Source organism: Erythrolamprus reginae, chromosome Z (assembly GCF_031021105.1).
Source record: "Erythrolamprus reginae isolate rEryReg1 chromosome Z, rEryReg1.hap1, whole genome shotgun sequence".
NCBI lineage: Eukaryota > Metazoa > Chordata > Lepidosauria > Squamata > Dipsadidae > Erythrolamprus > Erythrolamprus reginae.
Genome location: NC_091963.1, coordinates 125,409,800 through 125,432,315, shown reverse-complemented (window position 1 = coordinate 125,432,315; position 22,516 = coordinate 125,409,800). Strand labels below are relative to the sequence as shown.

General features: G+C 42.9%; 1 protein-coding gene across 7 annotated transcripts in view; it reads left to right on the top strand.

The window, feature by feature from the left end:
* The first annotated feature begins 11,250 nt into the window (after positions 1–11,250).
* The window catches only part of LOC139175869 (von Willebrand factor A domain-containing protein 5A-like), a 34,766-nt gene continuing 23,500 nt past the window's right edge, over positions 11,251–22,516 (top strand). For 4 of the 7 annotated variants that reach the window (XR_011560586.1, XM_070767221.1, XM_070767220.1 and 1 more), the window contains exons 1-7: positions 11,251–11,525; positions 14,499–14,568; positions 14,816–15,018; positions 16,064–16,286; positions 17,972–18,138; positions 22,002–22,116; positions 22,341–22,513. Coding sequence is in view for 5 of the 7 variants with exons in the window: in XM_070767221.1 (XP_070623322.1) it covers positions 14,514–14,568; positions 14,816–15,018; positions 16,064–16,286; positions 17,972–18,138; positions 22,002–22,116; positions 22,341–22,513 (936 nt within the window). In the remaining 2 variants the exon portion in view is untranslated. The remainder of the gene's footprint in view (positions 11,526–14,498; positions 14,569–14,815; positions 15,019–16,063; positions 16,287–17,971; positions 18,139–22,001; positions 22,117–22,340; positions 22,514–22,516) is intronic. The other 3 variants (XR_011560587.1, XM_070767222.1, XM_070767223.1) reach the window with 1 other exon arrangement.

Sequence of the window (22,516 nt, the reverse complement as noted above, 5' to 3'; positions counted from 1 at the left end):
TTGCATAGTCAGCAATATTGATTGTCAGTGGATTTTTGTATCATTGCTTTCATGGCATTAGTTTGTAGTGCTTGTTGAGTGCTTGAGCAGTGAGTATTAAATCTTCTTTTTCCTTCTTGACGGTTCCAATCTTAAGCCCTTCCCATGTAAGGCTGTTGGCACATTTTCCTTCAATGTTTTTCAAGTGTTGTCCATGCAAAGCTTTGGTTTTCCATCTATATAATCCAGTGGTTCTCAACCTGGAGGTCGGGACCCCTTTGGGGGTTGAACGACTGTATCACAAGGGTCGCCTAAGACCATGGGAAAAGACACATTTCCCATGATGTTAGGAACCAAAGCTTTTATTTTGGCGTCTTGGAACATATTTCTACAATCTGACCAATCAGGCATTTACAGAGGGGTGTCCCTTTGACTTTCCTGCCAATCAGCTTAAAGCTCTGTTGGGAGAACTGGCACTAGACTTATGGTTGGGGGTCACCACAACCATGAGAAACTGTATTAAGGGGTCGCGGCATTGGAAAGGTTGAGAACCACTGATATAGTCTGTCATCCAGTTGTTTTTCCTTATATTCTGCTTCTGTTTCTGTTGTTTTTATAATGTTCTCTGTTTTCACAGCCTGAAGCAATTTTTCTGTACTTTGGTTCACATATTCATTATTAATCATTATTGATGATGATGATGATGATGATGATACAATTATACAAGTAAAAATCAATAATCATCTGCTCAGAACTTGACCTGCTACTAGAATTTGAACCTTGGCTGTTAGTTCACAGTATTGTGGATAAAGCTAGATCAACTAATAAGCAGATTCATTGCTATTATATTTTCAGGTTAATTAGGCATCTCTAGCTAAAGGCCTGCTCCCAGGATTTTGGCTCTCTAACCTGGAAAAACATTTTTTTCATTAAAACAATTTTTAAATTTTCTTCTTTCAAGAACATAGGTTCCTCTACCTTAGAAGGTAAATGAGCCTCCCAAATAGGATATTTATATATTATATATTAGTCAATAATATTTCAATCTTTACAGTTCACGTCATAATTCATACCAGAAAACGGGGGGGGGGTGTTTCCATATAAAATAGACACCTATAAACACATACTAGGAACTGTGGCGGCACAGTGGCTAGAATGCAGTACTGTAAGCTAGTTCAACTCACTGCTGGGAGTTTGATCTTCACCGGCTCAAGGTTGACTCAGCCTTCCATCCTTCCGAGGTCAATAAATGAGGACCCAGGGAAGAGAAAGGGAAATATGCTGACTGTGTAAATTGCTTAGAAAAGTGGCATATAAGTCTATCTGCTATTGCTCTTATCTTCCTCTTTCCCCTTTCTTACTTCCCAATTATATTTCAAGACCTTGCTTAAATGTTTGCTTGAATCTCAAGAGTTCACCAAGAGTTCAATCATTAAAACATTTGGTTCAGGTCATTCATGACCACTATCTAATTATTATATATATGAACATTTCCACCCATCCTTTACCAGAATTAATTTTCTCTTTCTTTCACACTAATCAACAGTGCAGGGTTATGCATCATTACCTAAAAACTATGTTGAAATCACTGTGCTTCCAATGCAATGTAAATAGAAATTCAATTTCAATTCCGTTCCGTCCCTATCCTAGTTGACCTCCAAAGAAATCAACCAAAATGCAAAGCACTGGAAGAGCAGGTTTTCCAGGAACTGTGCAGCTAATTTGGAACATTAGCACCATGCTGAGAGTGCATATTGAAAAATCTGTGAGTCATATCAGCACTGCCAAAAACTGTCAGCATACATTTTACAGAAAGACTTTAACATCCAGGTTGGTTTCTTGAATCTACACCATTCTTGTGATACATAGAAAATACTACCTATATAAATTTTCAATTCAATTTTATTTCAAAAAGTGATTTACTCATTTAGTAACATACAAACCCAGTGATATGCTGGTAAATATTTAAGACTTGACTTTTCCAGCATCACTGCTACTCTGTGTTGTATCACTAGACATAGGCACAGAAGCTCAGCTCAGCTCTGTTACTGACTCACAAAATTCCAAAAAAATTATAAATTTTACTCATTATCTTATACAAACTGACACTGCACTCTCAACAATTTGCATTCTTCAATATCAAAAATCACTGAGCCTTGGCGGAGTGGCCCATAAACTTTATGAGGCCTGCTAAATAAAACTATTTGTTCAACCAGTCTATGTAAACACTTAGTAACCACTAATCCCAGTCTTGTAGGAATCTGTCTAGTGCCATTTTAAAACCACTCAAATCAGCTTTCATTACCACAATTACCGCTAGCAAATTCCATATTTTAATTATAGTACTGTAAGAGCTATGTGGAAAAAGTTTTCTTTGTTCAACAATCGTTTGGTTTCAGCTAGATGACTCATGACCCATTGAGACATTCTTTCAGAGATACTTCCTTACCTAAATAGAGAAATTGAATGACCATGAGCATTGGGCAGGCAAAAAAGCAGTGGGGAGAAGAACAACTTTTGACTTCCTGCGGGCTTTCCCATTGACTTTCCCCATTGGTAGGGACATAAGAAATCATGATCTCATGAACTGCAGAAGACCGCGGTGATACTGCAGTAACCATAATTTTGTGAATACAACTGGTGTGAAGATCCTTGACTTTCAATATATGGGAATAGGACCTGGATTTTGTACAATTTATTTAAGTTAAAGGATTTGCAATATTTTATTTCAAAAATATTTAATCTATGATTCACTGTTTGGGCTCATTAAAGGTTATAAATAGACAAAAAGACAGAAGAATTTGATAGCAGATAGATTTCAGTTTCAAATTCTCCAAAAATGTTAACAAAGGTTTGCTGTAGCAATAAAGAAGTTGACTATTGTATCTATTACTTTTTTAAAGAAATATTCCCCAACTTTGCTGTTCTGTGGGAATGTTCAGTTTTATTCTCAATTAGTAATTAATAATAATGGGCTAAGAATGGTGGGAGCAGAAGCCACCAACCAAAGAAAGGCAATTTTATAAATTGTGGTTAATTTCCTACCATTTTTGAAATGGATTATAATTATTGAAATAAGATTTATGGAATAAGCTATTCACACAATATTTAGCCATAAATCAAAATCAATTGGCGTCAAGTGGTTCCTAAATTAAATTAAATAAACCAATATTTATAAAGCAAAATAATCTATGTTCATCTACAGTAGTACCTCGACTTACAAATTTAATTGGTGCGGGAAGGAGGCTCGTAAGTCAAAAAGCTCATATGAGGAAACATTGTTTCCCATACGAATCAATGGAAAAGCAATTAATGCGTGCAAGCCCAAAAATAAGAAACCGGCCGCCACCACCGAAGGAGGCTTGAGCCTCCCGATCCTCCCCGCCCCTTTGCCATGCATGTCATCCTGCATGCAGGATGCCATGCAGTCAGGAAGGTCATCCTGCTCCCCCCCCAGCCAAAAACACAAAGGCTGCGGAGGGAGGGAGGGAAGCAGAGCGGGGCGGCAGGCGAGGCGACCGCCTCTCCGTTCGCCAAGCACCGCGGCGCTCACCGCCTGTCCCTGTCAGCGTTCCAGCCCCAGCCACCTTCACCCGCCCGGACAATCACCAGAGGGGCTCCTCCGGAGGGGCGCACGGGGAAGGGCTTGAGCCACCGCCTTCTCCTTTCCCCGTGGGAGCGGCGCACCTCTTATCTGCCTGGCCTGAGAGGCACGAAACCGGTGCTCATGCCGGGCGGCCCGCCTGGAACGCCAGCAATGCCGTCGAGCCGATTGCCGAGCGGGGGCGGGGCGCGGGAGGAAGCGAAGGCGCCGCCGCACTGGCCCCCTCAGGCCGGACGGAGCGGCCTGAGGGGGCCGGTGCGGCGCCGCCTCCGCTTTCAAAACCAGTGTTGCATAATCCTAATATTTTTTTTCCCCTTATTCCGTCAAAGTCCAGGTGAAATCACAAAATGAGTAAATGTACTTACTTAAGAAACCAAAAAGGCAAATGCAGTAACTTCAGTGATTTCAAATTCAAAAAAATATAAAGGTTCCCATAGCCCATCTAGCTCTGTCCGATTCTAGGAAATGGTGTTCATCTCCTGTTGTGAGCCGCTCTGAGTCCTCGGAGAGGGGCAGCATCCAAATCTAATTATTATTATTATTATTATTATTATTATTATTATTATTATTATTATGTCAATACAACACAGCAAACGAGATCACTATGCTGAATTTCGTATTTCATCACCAGTCGGGCTCTTCCCAAGCACCTAAGACTGCGTGATGTAGCGACAAATTATGTTTGCCGATCCCAGTAAAGCGGCCTTTTGCAATTGACAGATGGAGATGTTGTCAATTCCGATGGTTTTCAAATGTCTGCTGAGATCCTTTGGCACTGCGCCCAGGGTGCCAAATACCACTGGGACCACTTTCACTGGCTTATGCCAGAGTCGTTGCAGCTCAATTTTTAGATCTTTGTATTTCACTAATTTCTCTAGCTGCTTCTCCTCAATTCTGCTGTCCCCTGGGATTGCGATGTCGATGATCCATACTTTCTTTTGCTCCACAATCAGGGTGTCTGGTGTGTTATGCTTCATAATTCGGTCAGTCTGAAGTCGGAAGTCCCACAGTAGTTTGGCTTGCTCATTTTCAACCACTTTTTCGGGCTTATGATCCCACCAGTTCTTTGCCACTGGTGAAGCAACAGGGAGGAGAGTTCCGTTGCTCCGCTGGACTACGGGGGGAACATCAAAATATGGAGGCTTTTTTAACAAGTACAGCAACTTATCTTCCATAACATCGGAGAGGGGAGAAGTGCCCGTGCTGGAGGATCCTGACTGGGGAAATGCTGGAGGCGCTGGAGAGGCGTTCGAGAGACAACTTGTTGACCCGCTGGGACCAGCTGTGACGGCGAAAATGGCGGCCGCCGTTACAACTTGAGCCGCCCCCCCCCCCCCCGCCCTTAGCCGCTTGCCATCTGAGCCATCCTCCTCTGCAACTGCTTGATATCTGTTTGCCACTTAACTGCCTGTCGTCGGTGGGAGAATTGTGAGAAGAACCGACAGGAGAAAAAGCGGCAGAGGCATTGAGGACACCGAGAGTCAGCTGGGAGCGGCTGGGACTCAGGAAATGACAGCTACGAGGAGAGATTGAGAGGCTGAGAAATCGAGCCGCTCATTGCCTCCTGCCTGCCGCGCCGATCTGCAGCTGACCAAGATCGGATTACACAGCCCTGCTAGCCCTGGCTTACCGGACAAGGCAGATCTCAGATGCCAGGACGCCAAATGGTGGGGGCGCCTGGTGTCGGAGGGGATGCTGCCTGGCAGTGGAATCTGAACTGCCAACCAATTACCATCTCTGTCGGGGCCATGTGGAGGCTGCTCAGAAGAGGTTTGAGAACCGTATGGAGCAGCGGAAGCTGTGGGGATTCGGAGATGTCGCCCAACAGAACTAAGAACTCTTGGGGGGAGATTGGGGCGACCAGCGATTATTGGGACTGCTACAGGGAGAGAACTTGGAACAATCCCAAACAAGATAAGAGTCAGACCCTGGAGTGCTGGTTAATGGCAGTTGCCAACACTGAGAAGTCCACTCTTTTATTGTACTTTAAGATTAAGACATTGGCTTTAAGACACTTTAAGACACTTTGAGACCAAGACACCAGTTAGCCTGGAGTTTGGTTCCCTCTTGTTGCTGTTCTTTGCCTTCCTTACTATTTAATAATTAACTTATATTTCCTATTTGATGTTTATATTAATGTTTTTATATTTACTGTTCTTTAATTAATTGATTTTAAGGGTAGTGTTTTTTAATAATTTAATTTTTTAAAAATTAATTATTAGGGTTTTAGCAATGGATTTTTATGGGAATGAATTTAATGGGGATGGGTGGGAGGGGGATAGTGAATGGAATGGGTTTGGTGGGTGGGATTATAGTATGTATGAATTGAATGGTTATGTTTTAAATAATACCCTTGGCACACCTGACGCTGGAGAGGCAGGAGGGGAGGGGACACCTATCTCTGGGGTGGCGGAGGGTCAAAATATCCCGGTCTTGGTGGGGAGAGGCAGATATGGTGGGAGCCTTGGAGCTAGCCGTTCCAGGGGAAGGAGAGATCGCTGCTTAGTAGTGATTCCTTCTTCCGGCTCCTTGAGCTCAACCCAAGATACTGGTGACGAGTGTAATTCTGGCCCTGGGCTCAAGTTGCTGCTGCTCAATGCCAGGTCGGTGGTAAATAAAGCTCTCCTCATCCGGGATTTAATCCTGGATGAGGAGGCCGACCTGGCATGTGTAACTGAAACCTGGCTGGGCCCAGAGGGAGGAGTTCCTCTCTCGGAAATCTGTCCAGCTGGGTTTCGGGTGTGGCATCAACCTCGACCCCAGGGAAGGGGGGGAGGAGTGGCTATTATAGCCAGGGAGAGTCTTTGCCTGCGTAGGCTCATTGCTCCAGAGGTTGCGGGTTGCGAGTCCCTTCTGGTGAAGTTGGACTTAGGGGTTCAGGTGGGCTTGTTACTCATGTACCTGCCTCCCAGCTGCGTGTCAACAGCCCTGCCTGTGCTGCTCGAGGAGGTGGCCGGGTTGGCGGTGGAGTTCCCCGGACTTATTGTCCTGGGGGACTTCAACCTGCCGTCACTCGGCGGTTCCTCTGGACTGGCACAGGAGTTCATGGCCACCATGACAGCCATGGACCTGACTCAAGTAGTTCAGGGTCTGATCCACGAGGGTGGGCACGCACCCGATATGATATTCCTCTCTGAGCAATTGAGTAATGGTCTGAGACTAAGGGGCTTAGAAGTGTTGCCTTTGTCATGGTCAGACCATTTCCTACTGCGGCTTAACTTCCTGGCCCCAATCCTTCCCCGCAGGGAGGCGGAACCAATTAAGTTGTTCCGCCCCAGATGCCTGATGGATCCAGAAGGTTTTCAGACGGCGCTTGGGGTCATTCCAGATACACTCGTTCACAGTTCGGCAGAATCTCTTGCTGAGGCCTGGAACAAGGCTGCAGTAGGGGCTCTTGACCGGATTGCGCCGTTGCGACCTCTCCGCGGCACTAGACCCCGTAGAGCCCCATGGTACAATGAGGAGCTCCGGGAGTTGAAGCGCCAGAAGAGACGTCTGGAGAAGCGATGGAGGAAGAGTAAGTCTGAATCCGATCGAACACTTGTAAGAGCTCATATTAAGACTTACAAAGTGGCGCTCAAGGCGGCAAGATGTGCGTACCATGCCGCCTTGATTGCATCAGCGGAATTCCACCTGGCCGCTCTGTTCAGGGTAACCCACTCCCTTCTTAATCAGGGGGGAGTTGGGGAGCCCTTGCAGAGCAGCGCTGAGGATTTTAACACGTTTTTCGCTGATAAAATCACTCGGATCCGGGCGGAACTCGACTCCAATTGTAAAACAGAGTCGACTGACAACGAGTCAGTTGAGGTGACTGGGGCTAAACGTCTTTGTCCACCTGTCTGGGCGGAGTTTGACTTGGTGTCACCTGATGAAGTGGACAAGGCCATTGGAGCTGTGAGTTCCGCCACCTGTTTACTGGATCTGTGTCCCTCTTGGCTGGTTTCGGCCAGTCGGGAGGTGACACGGAGCTGGGTCCAGGAGATTGTCAATGCCTCCTTGGGGAGGGGGTCCTTCCCGGCCCTTTATAAGGAGGCACTTGTGCGCCCCCTCCTCAAGAAGCCTTCCCTGGACCCAGCCGTGCTTAATAACTACCGTCCAGTCTCCAACCTTCCCTTTATGGGGAAGGTTGTTGAGAAGGTGGTGGCACTCCAACTCCAGCGGTCCTTGGAAGAAGCCGATTATCTAGGTCCTCAGCAGTCTGGATTCAGGCCCGGCTACAGCACGGAAACTGCTTTGGTCACGTTGATGGATGATCTCTGGCGGGCCCGGGACAGGGGCTTGTCCTCTGTCCTGGTGCTCCTCGACCTCTCAGCGGCTTTCGATACCATCGACCATGGTATCCTTCTGCGCCGGCTGGAGGGGTTGGGAGTGGGAGGCACTGTTCTCCAGTGGTTCTCCTCCTACCTCTCCGGTCGGTCGCAGTCGGTGTTAGTGGGGGGTCAGAGGTCGACCTCGAGGTCTCTCCCTTGTGGTGTGCCTCAGGGGTCGGTCCTCTCCCCCCTGCTATTTAATATCTACATGAAACCGCTGGGCGAGATCATCCAAGGACATGGGGTGAGGTATCATCAATATGCCGATGATACCCAGCTGTACATCTCCACCCCATGCCCAGTCAACGAAGCAGTGGAAGTGATGTGCGGGTGCCTGGAGGCTGTTGGGGCCTGGATGGGTGTCAACAAACTCATACTCAATCCAGACAAGACGGAGTGGCTGTGGGTCTTGCCTCCCAAGGACAACTCGATCTGTCCATCCATTACCCTGGGGGGGGGATTATTGACCCCCTCAGAGAGGGTCCGCAACTTGGGCATCCTCCTCGATCCACAGCTCACATTAGAGAAACATCTTTCAGCTGTGGCGAGGGGGGCGTTTGCCCAGGTTCGCCTGGTGCACCAGTTGCGGCCCTACTTGGACCGGGAGTCATTGCTCACAGTCACTCATGCCCTCATCACCTCGAGGTTCGACTACTGTAACGCTCTTTACATGGGGCTACCTTTGAAAAGTGTTCGGAAACTTCAGATCGTGCAGAATGCAGCTGCGAGAGCAATTATGGGCTTCTCTAAGTATGCCCATATCACTCCAACACTCCGCAGTCTGCATTGGTTGCCGATCAGTTTCCGGTCACAATTCAAAGTGTTGGTTATGACCTATAAAGCCCTTCATGGCACCGGACCAGAATACCTTTGGGACCGCCTTCTGCCGCACGAATCCCAGCGACCGGTTCGGTCCCACAGAGTTGGCCTTCTCCAGGTCCCGTCGACTAAACAATGTCGTCTGGCGGGACCCAGGGGAAGAGCCTTCTCTGTGGCGGCTCCGACCCTCTGGAACCAGCTCCCCCCTGAGATTAGGATTGCCCCCACCCTCCTTGCCTTTCGCAAACTTCTTAAAACCCACCTCTGCCGTCAGGCATGGGGGAACTGAAACATCTCCCCCTTGCCCATGTTGTTTTGGTATTAGATTGATTGTATGCGTGTTTTGTTTATTTGTTTTAATACTCTGGGGTTGTTTTTTATGAATTTTAGCTTAAAATTGTCATTGGATTGGTGGGTATTGGATTGTCATTATGTATTGTTTTTGTCTTGCTGTGAGCCGCCCCGAGTTTTCGGAGAGGGGCGGCATATAAATCCAATAAATCTAATCTAATCAAATGGTAGTTCCGGCACAAGTTCCAGTGGATCATCTGTGCCACAGTATCATGTCTATGCTTGTAGTCAGTCTGTGCGATCTTTTTGCAGCAGCTGAGTATGTGATCGATTGTTTCATCTGTTTCTTTACAGAGTCTGCACTTTGGATCGTCTGTTGATTTATCAATTCTAGCTTTGACATCATTTGTTCTAATGGCCTGTTCTTGTGCCGCCAGTATTAGTGCTTCTGTCTCCTTTTTGAGTGTTCCACTTGTAAGCCATGACCAGGTCTTTTCTTTATCCACTTTGCCTTCAATCTTCTCCAAGAACTGGCCATGCAATGCTTTGTTCTGCCAACTGTCCATACGACATTGAGTTACAGTTTTTATTTTATATTATTATTATTATTATTATTATTATTATTATTATTATTATTATTATTATTATTGAGGGAGGCAGCATTGCCCAAAAGCATTTCCGTGGTCATTGTAGCCAGCATGATTTTACAATGAGGAGCAGGGAATGCTGTTAAAATATACCTATACTGTATATCCAAATACGTATCTAACTACTCACATTTCCATGCTTTTGAACTGTTAGGTTGGTAGGAGTTGGGGCAAGGATGGGAGCTCACGCTGTCACACAGCATATTTTGATCCCAGCTATCAGTTTTCCAGCTGACAAGTTCTTTAACCTCTAAGCCATCACACTCCCTTAAAGAAATATATTAAATATATTAAAAACATTTTAAAATAATAGAAAATAGAAACATCCAAATAAATATACATAGCAGCCAAGATGCTTGGCAAGTTAACAATACAACCAAGAAACTGGGCCCTTATCACTTTCAGCATCCCAGGTATGGGAACATAATCAGGTTTTTATGTTTACAAAAGGCTAATAGGATTGGGGCCATTCTAATTTTTCAAATAAGAATGTTCCAAAGAACAGGGGACATTGTAAAAAAAAGCCCATTTTCCAGTTCCCATCAGTCTATATTCTTCAGTTGACATCAACAGCAATATGCCCATCCTGCTAGATCTGGTTGGATGGGTAGAGTCTCTGAGATCCTAGTGACTGCAACTTCAAACAGTTGTAGTCAAAACAGGACCAAGACTGAGCACCAAATGTCATGCTGACTAAGAGATGGCGGAGGCTATGGCCTGCCATATAAAAATAAAGATTGTAGAAGCAGAAGGGAGGAAGAAAGAGGATGTGGAATTCTAAGCCACCCAGGGTCATTGATTGAAATGGGTGGATACACAAATGGAATAAACACACGAATATATAAAGGCGTTTTTATCCCACTAATTGGTTCCTGTCTTCATTAAAAATCTGTACAGAAAGAAACCAGGGCATAGTTATTTAAACACTAAAATTTCATTTTAAAAAGAAAACTCATGAGGGCACTGTGCCTGCTGAAAGATTGAATTCACCCAGTTTTTTTAACCATTTGCATAGTCGTATAGGATACCTGAGCTTTGGCCAATTTGAACATATGGCTGATGTTTATTCCAGCAATAGGGGAGCAGTTATATGCCAGCAACAGATTATCCACCTCAGCTATCATTCCAAAACAGTATGCATCATCAGTATTGGAATAATAATAATAATAATAATAATAATAATAATAACAACAACAACAACAACAACAACAACAACAACAACAACAAGTTGGAAGGGACCTTGGAGGACTTCTAGTCCAACCCCGATTACGCAGGAAACCCTACACAACTTCAGACAGATGGTTATCCAACATCTGCTTAAAAACTTCAAGTGTTGGGGGCATTCACAACTTCTGGAGGCAAGCTTTTCCACTGATCAACTTGGTTTAGGAAAGCTGTATACATGTATACAAAGATACGAGTCCCCAACAAGATCTATACGGATCAAATTGTATCTTCGGCGGATTATTATGAGATTATTTTGGCCTTCACCTCTTCCCAAATCCTGATAGCAAAATCTGTGATTGATTATGGGGGCTGTCCTTGTAACGAGATCGAAAATCGTCAGATATGAGATTTGCAGCATATTGGTTCCTTACTAGAGCGAAATCGGGGACAGAGAATAAGACTGTTCTGATGAGGCTGCAACTGCAACTGGTGCAGGGGGAATGGTACAATGGAAGCGAAGTCACCCCCGCTGCTTCATCAGTTCTCGTTGCATGCAACTCGGAACAAGGAAAGTTAGAATTGCGCTGATTGGAGCTGGCTTGGTCAAAAAACTTGAGCCGTTCTCTACTGAGAGGCGGAGATAACGGAGAATACTTTCGCTTTTGCTCCAGGGAAGAGGAAACTGCAGCTCCCCATCTCTGAAGGCAGGTAAGCCAAACTCCGTTGGAGAAGAGAATTTCCCTTCGCTTTTATCAGATACCTTTTATTTCTTCGCTTATAGCAAAGGTTATTCCGTGCCCTGTTTCTTTTTCAATCCCGTTTTCAATGTTTAGGACAGGGTCTCCAACCTTGGCAACTTGTGGACTTCAACTCCCAGAGTTCCTCAGCCAGCAAAGCAAAGCTGCCTGGCTGGCTGAGGAATTCTGGGAGCTGAAGTTCACAAGTCTTAAAGTTGCCAAGGTTGGAGAGCCCAGCTTTAGAGAACCGAAAGCACATTTGCTTCCCCATCTCTTTCAGGGTTATTTTTATTTCGCTGTTGCACTTCTCTGCTTAGATTAATAGTGTCCTGTCTCCCTAATCAGAGCTGACAGCTTTCTTCTCCTAGTACTGGAAGTTCCTTCAATAACTTGGAAAAAAACTCTACCTCTAAGATGAATCTTCTTATCTTGGGAGGTGTTCTTATTTCCAGACAGTGTTAATGGAGATGATAGTACTATATATTGTCCAACATTCTTGAATCCAGGCCAATTGTCTACAGGCGGCAGACAGACTCCTGTATCAAATGACAAAATCTTTTAAGGATTTTTGACATAGCAAATTCCACTTAGACATCAAAGGTCCTATATCAAATGAGCCAAAAGCCCCATCCATGTAATAAAATAAAAATAAAAAGGATTGGAGATCTCTCAGATTTATCCCACTAAGTTGCAAGAGAAAACTAACAGGCCACATAATTTTTAATATGTCTTGATTCAATCATTGATTATTGATTTGTTTGCCTTTATGTATTTTAATTCTTACAATAGATCTGAAATAAGAAAAACCAAATGCTAACTGTCTTTTTTTTTCAAATTATGATGGGTGATATATTTTGGGATATATTATCTTTACTCAGCCAGCCTTAATTGATCACCCTGAATACATTTAATTGGAATATAAAATAGGTAAGAAAAACCAATATTCATCATCATTTGCAGATCAATGTGGCAACCTAATCAATAAAGACTGGGTGGTGAAGTGGCATAGTATGGATCTCTTATTTTCTTTTCTAGTAGTAAGGAAGGCAGGGAGAAGAAGGTGGTTGAGAAACCGCTTATCCTCCCCTTCTTTTACAATTCTGGAGGGAAATGCCCTGAGTGACAGGCAACTTGGACAATGGAATGAAATTGGATCAACTCGGAAGCAGTTCTCCTAGAACAGTGTTTTTCAACCAGTGTGCCATGGCACACTAGTGTGCCACGAGACATGGTCAGGTGTGCCGCGAAGCTCGGGGAGAAAGAAACCAAGAGAGAGAGAAAGAAAGAAAGACAGAGAGAAAGAAAGAGAGAAAGAAAGAAAGAGAGAGAGAAAGAGAGAGAAGAGCGAGCGAGAGAGAAAGAGAACAAGAGAAAAAGAAAGCAAGAGAGAGAGAAAGAGAGGGAAGGAGAGAGAGAGAAAGACATAGAGGGATGTAGGGAGGGAGAGAGAAAGAGCAAAAAAGAGAGGAAGGAAGGAAGAGAAAGAAAGAGGGATGGAGAGAGAGAGAAAGAAAGAGGAAAGAAGGGAGAGAAAGAGGGAGGGAGAAAGAAATAGAGCGAAGGGGAGGAAGAGAGAGAGAGAATTTTTTTGTCCAAACTTTTTTTAGCCGCCCCCCCCCACTCCCGCTCAATGTGCCCCAGGGTTTCGTAAATGTAAAAAATGTGCCGCGGCTCAAAAAGGGTTGAAAATCACTGTCCTAGAACCACCAGCGCTGTGAAAGCTCTCTGATCCATTGGAATAAAATGATGGAAGCTACATAGTGAAAATTTGAGGAGATATGCTGAGGATCAAACAATATTGTAATGATGGGAACTCCCAACAGGAAAAGGTTTTCCCTGTGCATATCAGTTGAGATAATTTTTTACACAGATATGACACTTGTGGGAGACCTGGGACCATTTAAAAAAAAATCTTTGGTTGTCAAGTATTTAACAGATAAAGCATCACACAGGAGAATGAGTAGTCTCTTCCAGTGTACAATGCCCAGCACTTTATAAATACCTGTCTGACATTACATGGGTAACTACATAACAACTGGTCTTTGCCCACATCAAAGGAAAATCAGTAATGACCAGAGATGAGGGGACATGCGAGCAACAGATGAAAATTATAAATGGGAAATGGACAGATCGCAGCACTCATAGCATCATCACCAGAGTTGCCACCCAAGTAGCAGAAATGTGCATGTCTGGAGAAGAGAAAAACAGCAATTCTGAATTGGGTGTAACAAATTAGATTACCTCAACTATGGGCTGAAGATGAGATATTCTATTATGCAATATATCTTTAAAGAATAAGCAAGCCATCTTCAAATTGTACTTGCAGAGACATGAATGGCTGCTACCTCCATCCAACAATAATTGTACCAAAACCGATAGGCTTTATCTCTCTTCTGCAGTGGTTCAGTGATATTATATTTACTTTTCTCTATTATTTCCCCATTAAAATCCTTCAAAAAATCTAGCCTGTTTTTTATTTTGTTTCCTATTTTAAAAAATTATATTGCTGCCCATTCTCCAATGAAATCTGGCAGTAAAGAAGAATGAAAACACAACACTTCCTTTAAAAAATGTTAAACAAAAAAACAAGTCCCAACAAAATTAAGCCAGACTATTTTGATTAATCATGATGTAAATACAGGTTCAGAAAATAAACCATGGTTTTATAGTAGTAAACTATCATTCTTTGCTAGCTATCTGGTCATAGATATGGTATAATGCTGTGATAAGGTTATTTCTTGTTTTATTTTTAGTTTGTTTTGTGCCCAGCTAAATCATACAAATGAAAAATATGAATGGTTATAAATAACACAACTTATATCTGAAATTAGCTAGACAAGCCATAAGAAAATTACTCAGCTGAAAACTACCAATGTCTTTTCTATTTTCTTCAATAAATTAATCAGAATTTTTAAAAATAGGATTTATATTTTGTCTTCTTCAGTTGGATTCTCTCAATATGTGGCCATCAGATACACATAGATATGGCTTCCTCACTTCCTCTGATCTGCCAGGTAAATTGAGTGTGATTACCAGTTAATGAACAGCCAATTGTATTCTTCTTAAAAGTGATATTAAGGTGTTTTCCAGCTGACAGTCTATAATTATGACGCTTTGTAGATCATTGGGTGGCTTTTAGGGGAGAGATATACAATGCCTGCAATGAATTTAGACTTAGTGTCTTCAGCATTAACTTTGCTCTGGGCCAGGCCAGATTTCAAATTACGTAGCCATCCTCTTTCTGCTATTTCCTTATCCTAGTGCCTTTGAAAAGTATTTCTGTGGATGTCATTATACGAGGCTTCGTGGCTGATGTAGTATCAGAACTCCAGTACCAGAATGGGGAAAAGAATCCAGTGGAGACGACCTTTGTCTTCCCTCTGGATGGTGAAGCTGCAGTCTATGCCTTTGAAGGTCTGATTGGTGGGACACGGATTGAAGCTCAGATCCGAGAGAAGAAGCAGGTACAAAGTAATAAAACATTTAGGGATTTACAGGTCATTTCTGTGAAGCCAACAGAGATTTCATTTATGCAGCCAAATTATGTATCCAGAATTCTGCATATTGCTCCTTAGAATCAGCTGGTCTAAATTTTTCTGTCTACATATTCTTTCTTTAGTGGCTCTTACTTGGTATATTGTCTTAGTTTTTACAATAGTTAACCGTTTTTAAGTGATGATTTTTTTTTCAATTTGGAAAGAACGATGCCAATTGCTAAACAGTATGTTTTTAGTCTGACCTTAGAGGGGTTGTGAATGCTACTTTTACAATTACTGTTCTCATTTTTCCTTGTTTAATTTTTCCCCATTTCTTCCTGAGATGCTTATATTGCAGTGTTTATTCATAGCCAATTTAGGTTTCAGAAAATAACATACATCCATATATTGTTTTATTTTTTGTTTACCCTTGCATTTCCCTCCTCTCTTTTCCATTATCATTGTTTGGGTCATTCACATAGTAACACCATTTAAAAGATATTTAAGAGATTCAGTCTTTCTGAGAGAATGCAACATTTACCTTTATTTGACTACTAGAATGTATTGTTTGGATATACCCTTATTTATACTTTTCAGTATTTATAATAGTGTGCCTTGAATTATTGTGTCTGTTCTAAACTGTTATTAATATCTCACAAATGAAGGTGAATATACAGTTTCCTGACTGTCAGAGCTCATTAAGATGATCTTCTATATTGTTTCTGTAATTTTCTCTCTTTTATTTACAGTTTCCTATTGTTTCTAAGGCTTACCTGTATAGGAAATGTTCTAAAGGGTTGAATGGATATACAAGACAGATGTGTTGCACTTCTTCCCACTCCAGAATTTTAAAATAAAAGTATCGTTGACTTTGTCTGAATGTGTTGCTAATTTCCTTAATATACAAAACCAATAAAACCAATACAATTACAAAAAAACCCCACTTTGCTATGAGTTGGGCAGTGTATTGTTATTATTATTTACCTATGATCTTGTCCTGCTCTTACTTCTTTCTTCCCCTTCTTCAACACAGGCAGAGCAAGAATACGAAGATGCCCTGAGTGAAGGCCACCAGGCATTCCTGCTTGAGAGGGAAGAAAATACCAGTGACATTTTCATATGCAACCTGGGCAATCTTCCTCCTGGTGGAGAAGCCACACTGAAACTGCGCTATGTTCAAGCACTGATGGTGGAACCAGATGATGCCATCCGTTTTGTCCTGCCAGTTGTCTTGAACCCCCGCTATGTTCCTGAAGGTAACTAGCTATAGTCCCAAGTCCAGCATGGAGCCCCGAAAGCAAAGCCACCAATGAATTTTTATTTTTTTTTGTTATATATTTGTCATACAAGTATAGAATTATAGTTTGTATTAATATAACAAAGTATAAAGATTAAGATTAGGTTTGTAACAGCTTTTAAAGTTTGAAACATAGCCTGTTTTGTTTTTACACCAAAGAAGTATCTTTTGATTGAAGCTTTCTTATTTTTATGGGTAATTTATTTTTCTTGGTTTTGGTGGAAATTATAGGTACATATAATTTAATGGTTCTTTGGATTTCACATTAAAAATGTATAGTAATAGTCTTCAGTTGTGATACAGCCAGAAAATAAAGCATGTCAATCAAAGATAAAAAGTATGCATCAATGATATCATAGTTGGCCTTTTTAAAGTTGTAATTGGTTGTTGCTTTGTTAAGGTGGTTTCTGAAAGGACGTAAGTTGAGATAGAATTCTATCGGGTTATGGTCGCTGTTGGAAAAAGGTTCTTTTGTTTAAAGTCAATTTATATGTGGTAGGTTTAGGTTATCAAGAAATATAACAGGATGTGGGTAGGAAGCTGCCTAAGTTAGTACTTGTTTGCATGTGAGATGTCATAATCAGGGGCTCTATAACATAGAAGGAAGCGAACTGTGGTATCTAGGGTCAATTCACAGGTGATAGTTTCAGGAAGTTGAAGGGTTGTTTGGTGGGATACGGGCTTTGTTTTGGTACAACCAGCATAGTAATTGATATAAAGGTCGATTTGTCCTTGGTCTTGACATTTTTTAAGATCAGCTCTGAGTTCACAGGATTTCATATATTGTAATATTGATAAGTCAGGCCTTGAACGTAGTATTTTTGGATTGGAGTCATTTCTGTTAATAGAGTTATAGTGTTGATGAATATTCAGTTGCTGAGTTCAGTTTTGCAGACTACTCTACAAAATTTAGGTGCTATCGAGCCATCTCTGTATTTAAATTTATGTATTTATTTAGCAGTATTTCAGTCACATTGTGCAAACACAGCTATAGTTTGCTATTAAAACAATAAACTCTTGAAGTAAGAAGCTTAAGGAAGATGCTGGCATTTTTTCTGTTTAATTTGACCATTTTTTATTTTTACTAATGGATACAGCTCAAAATGGTGTTCAGTTACTAGACCAGACTTGCAAGATGATGCCCTCCAAATAAGTAGAAGAAGAAGGTGCAAAGAACTTGGAGACCTTGGCCTATCATATCCCATTATTTTCTTTTCCAAATTAAAAAATACCAATATACAATGCTTTTCTTTCCTTCCCATCTTCATGAAGTAGGTTGGGTTTGCAGGCTGGGGGACTAGGACATGATTATATGTCCTCCAATTCCAGCAGGATTTCTTATAGCTTCATGGACACCTCCTTTTCTTGGCAGGACTAATTTAACATTAGTTTCTTCTGTGATAGCCAAGTAGTAATCATATCCCTCCCTGTGTAGCTTTGGAGTCCAAGCAAAGCATCGCTGCAATCAGAGTGAAGATTGTGGCCATACAGAACCTGAGCTGTCTTAGTCCAACTTAGTAATCCCAGCACCACAGTGCCACTTTCCTGTTTTGGATGGTGTCCTGCTGCCCTGGATTCTGGGAATCCCTCAGGAACCTCCCCACTTTCTGCAGGCAGAACCTCACATGTGTTTTCTGTTATCAGGCTCAAAAGGGGGCACCGTTTCTCAGAGGATACCACGAGTGTCCAAAGAAAATCTGCCTTACACCCTCAGCTTCAGTGCCAAGGTGGAGTCCCCCTATGGCATCAGTCGGGTGGATTCAAAATGCAGTCTTATACAAAATATGTCAGAGGATCGCACTACTATCCAGGTAAGTCTGCTCGGGATCTAAAGACTTGGATTGGGAGAAGCTTTGAATAAAAAATATTTTTTTCCAGCAACTGCACACTTCATACACCACATCAATTGTCTGCATGAACCCAACAACCAAATGAAATACAGGATTGTTCACTCTATTTGAACTGACTTTTAGAAGAAAAAAACAAAAATAGGATGTGGAATTAAGTTCAATGCTGAAAAGTAGGGGTTGTGCTGCCCCAATAGAGGACTCTAAATGCATAGGAGCTGCTAGATGTAGTTCCTTTTATAACTCTGAAATATTTTGGCCTGCTCTGTGCTCTGTTAAGCTAAACTATCCTAGGTGATATTTCATTATAGCACCATATAAGGTGAATGTGAAAATGTATTACCATATATGGCAAACCTTTTTTCCCTCAGGTGCTGAAAGCTGTCTTCCTGGGTCAAGCGGGGAATTTGGGGTCTGCATTTCAGCCTGGCTGTATTCTGCCACGTTGGAAGAGAGGAGCTCCCTCGGTGTCCAACACAGGGGCAAGGACGGGCGGGCGGGCTGGGAGCCCTGGCAAGGATCTATCTGGAACCAGCCCTGTTGCAGCTGTGAAAATGGCGTGGGGGGATGGGGATTCCTGCACAGTGCGTCCCCACTTTGGGGGAAGCAACCCTAGCCTCTTGTTTGGAACTGGAAGGAGCTCTTTTCAGGGCCACGTGGGGGCTGCAGAGAAAGAGAAAGAGCGACGGGAGGATTGGGAGGGGTGGGGCGTGCTCCCCAGAGTGGAGAGTGAGAAGCTGTGCGGGGCTCTGAGCGGGGAGAAACAGCCCGGGCTCCATCGCACGGGGTTTGAAAACCCTGTGTGGCAGGGTTCTCTCTCTCTCTGGTGCATTGTATGGGAGGCAGCCTCACGCTGGATGTATGGGAGGCCCGTGCTCCTCCTTGCCGCCTCAGAGGCCCTCTTTTTTTTTTAAGCCTTAAAGTTTTGGATTTTTTTGATTCCTCTCACTTCCCCTTCTTCCTTTGGCAATACAGTCTTCCTCCTCTTCTTCCTCCTCCTCCTCCTCCTCCCACCCAAATTCCGAGCTTTTATTTCTTTCCTAATGGGTTTGTACAAATTATTTGTTTTTACATTGATTCCTATGGGAAAAATTGCTTCTACTTACAAACCTTTCTACTTAAGAACCAGGTCACGCAATGAATTAAGTGCTTAAGTAGCATGTAACTGTAATAGCATTATAAAGGGTTGAATGTATGGGTTCAGCTGTATATTTGTTAAGGGTCCAATTTATATTTGGTAGGTTTAGGTTATCAAGAAATATAACAGGATGTGGGTAGGAGGCTGCCTAAGTTAGTACTGCGGTTAGCTTGTTTCTAGGGTCAATTCACCCTGTGCAGCATTTTTTTGTGTGTGAACGGGCACGCCCATGCGCACGTTAGAGGAAACAGTGGTGCTGACACCCATAATTCAATGCCTAGGGAGGACAAAAATTGCCTCCCCTGCTCCCCCAGCCCTCTGGAGACCAGAAATAGCCCATTTCTCAACTTAGTGGGCCTCATAGGCCCGTTTTTCACCCTCCCCAGGCTCCAGAGGCTTTCCTGGGAGCACGGGGAGGGCAAAAAGACCCTCCCCCATCCCCCCCAAAGACCCTCCGGAAGCCAAAAATGCCCTTCCGGAAGCCTCCATGTGAGCCAAAAATCAGCTGGTCTGTGCTGGAGCTGAGCTAGGGCAACAGCTTGTGTGCCAGCAGATATGGTTCCACGTGCCACCTGTGGCATCCATGCCACAGGTTCGCCATCACTGATATAAAGTAATGTTGAATGTAAAGTATGCTAATGCTGAGTCATTGGGTGTGAACTGCAATGTAATTGGGCCAGAGCATTATAATATGCAGATCAACCTTACTATTACCTTATTGGTCTTCGTTGGTCATTGGGTTGTTTGCAGTGGATGGTGGCTGGCTAGAGCAGTTTGACTATGAGTTAGATATGGAGTAGAAGTGAGATAGTGATATGAAGAAACCTGGATTGGTTTGGTATCTACTACAAAACCTATATTGGTTTTGTATCTACTTGTAACCTGGATTGGTTGAATACCTACTTGTAAGTAAGCTGAATATAGCTATTGTAAAGTTCCTGTATATAGAAGACTGGAAATATTTTTCACTGAAGAGTAAACTAGTGTTTTATACAAACGTGTCTTCATTCATTTATCTGGTTCATTAAATTGCCACAGTATAGTCTGATCTAGTCCTCCTGCATTACTCTGCTCATATACATCCAGACATGCTCGACTTAACAACTATTCATATATTTAATGATTATCTAAAATTACAATAGCCTAGGAAAGGATGCTTTACAGTAGGAGTGTCAAACTTGAATTAATCCAGGGCTGCATCAGGGTTGTGTTTGACCTGGGAGGAGGGGAGGGGGAGTGGATACCTCAATGTTACTTGTGTAAGGGGTACCTGTGGCAATCCAAGTGTTCTGGGAATGAAAATGGGCTCCCAAACTCTGTTTTGGGTTGTAATGGCCTCCTGCAACCCTCTGCCAGTAAAAACGGAGCTCGGGAGAGCCACATGTGTTTTCACTGGCAGAGGCACCATAGGCTAGTCCTTCGCTCTTTCCAGGGCAGCACTGCAGTCCAGTTCTAAGCATCCCATGGTCCGGATCTGGCCCCTGGGCCTTGAGCTTTACACCCCTGTTTCACAGCCATAAAGCATCTCTAATCATTACAAAACCCCAACAGTCATGTGATCACTATTGGGATACTTGCCAACCTGACCACGTTTACAATCACCTCTCAATCATGTAATTGTTATTGGCAATCTTTCCCAGAAAGTTAGTAGTTGTAAGCTACAGCACCTGCTGAAAGGGCTCCCTCTGGTGCTGGCTGAAAGAGCTGGCTGGCTGGCTGAAAGAGTTATATTCTTGCACCCAATCAAAGGATCTCCCTTTCATGCATTGAGGGGAGTTGAACTCCTTTGGCAGACAGTTCTATCAGCCAGCCCCCATAGACAAGAGGGCATCAAAATCTAAGCAGAGGGATTGGTAAGGCAAGAAGTGTGGGATGCCTGATGTTTGGGACTGGCCCAGTGAAGGCCTTGCATAAATGTCTCCTTGTTCAGGGGCTAAAAATCCTATTTGGAGTCTGGCAGAGAAGACTTTCAGCTCCTGAGCAGAGATGCAGTTTGGTGAGGAAAGGAGTGAAAGTCCAGCACAAGTTGCACACATATATATCTCTCTGCTGGGATTGTAGCTATTGAGCAAAGGAATCATATGGGGTCTTGCTCAACAACTGAGATTATGTGATAATCATGGTTGTGAGGCAAGGGTTACCTGTACATGGTTTTCCAAATAAATTATTTATGTACAAATAACTATTTGTACAAAAATAACACATATTATTTATGGAGAAATAATAAACAAACCCAACACTCATTTGTCCTGATGATACTATTTAGGGCTCCAGGGTTGACTGTGCTAGCCAAAAGATTCCCAGTTGCATGTTTCCCAATCAGGCCATCTTCATTCCCAGAAAGCATGATTTATGAGAATGAGAGGACACCAGGTTGTATATGTGACATTCTCACAAAAGGTAGATGAACTTGAAAGGTTAAACAGATCTTCTGAAAGTCCTCTTAGAATAGGCCAAATGGCTAGGTATCTGGGTGACCCTATCAGAACTACTATCAGAGTTAAAAGGAATACTCCCTTAATGGAAAACATAAGTCAAAGCAGTATTTACATAACAAAAAAATTAACAACTTCCTTCCTTATCTTAGCTACTTAGCATAGTATTTGCTATATGAATTCATGGCCTGGAGTCTACCACAATGTGAGAACTACAACCTTCAAGCACTTTTGTTTCACTTATCTTCCCAAAGGTCTCTTTGGCTGAAGGACACCAGTTTGACCGTGATGTGGAACTATTGGTGTATTATGAAAATGTTCACAAAACCAGTGCTATTTTAGAGAGTGGGAAGTCTGGAGCTGCCCCAGGTGAGAAAAGTTAAAAGCAGAAGTGAAGAATCTGTGCCTCTCCACTACAATTCACCATTTTCTATTAGGTTGTCTCTCAGTGAAGCATCATCTGAAGGAACTTAAGTTCTTCCTCTTTGTCATTAGGTAATCATGTACGTGAAATGGAATGTTACTGAGAATTGGAACAGCCCTGCCTTGCATGAAAATGCTTATTGATATCATTTCCTCCTAAAAAAATATAGGTTCACTGATGGGGGACACAGCTCTTCTCCTGACAATGTACCCCAACATTTCAGCTGTCAAGGCAGATCATTGTGTTGTTGGAGAGTTCATCTTCCTACTAGATCGCTCTGGCAGCATGAATGCCACCATTGATAAGATTTATGGCTCACCATCACGCATTCAGAATGCCAAGGTA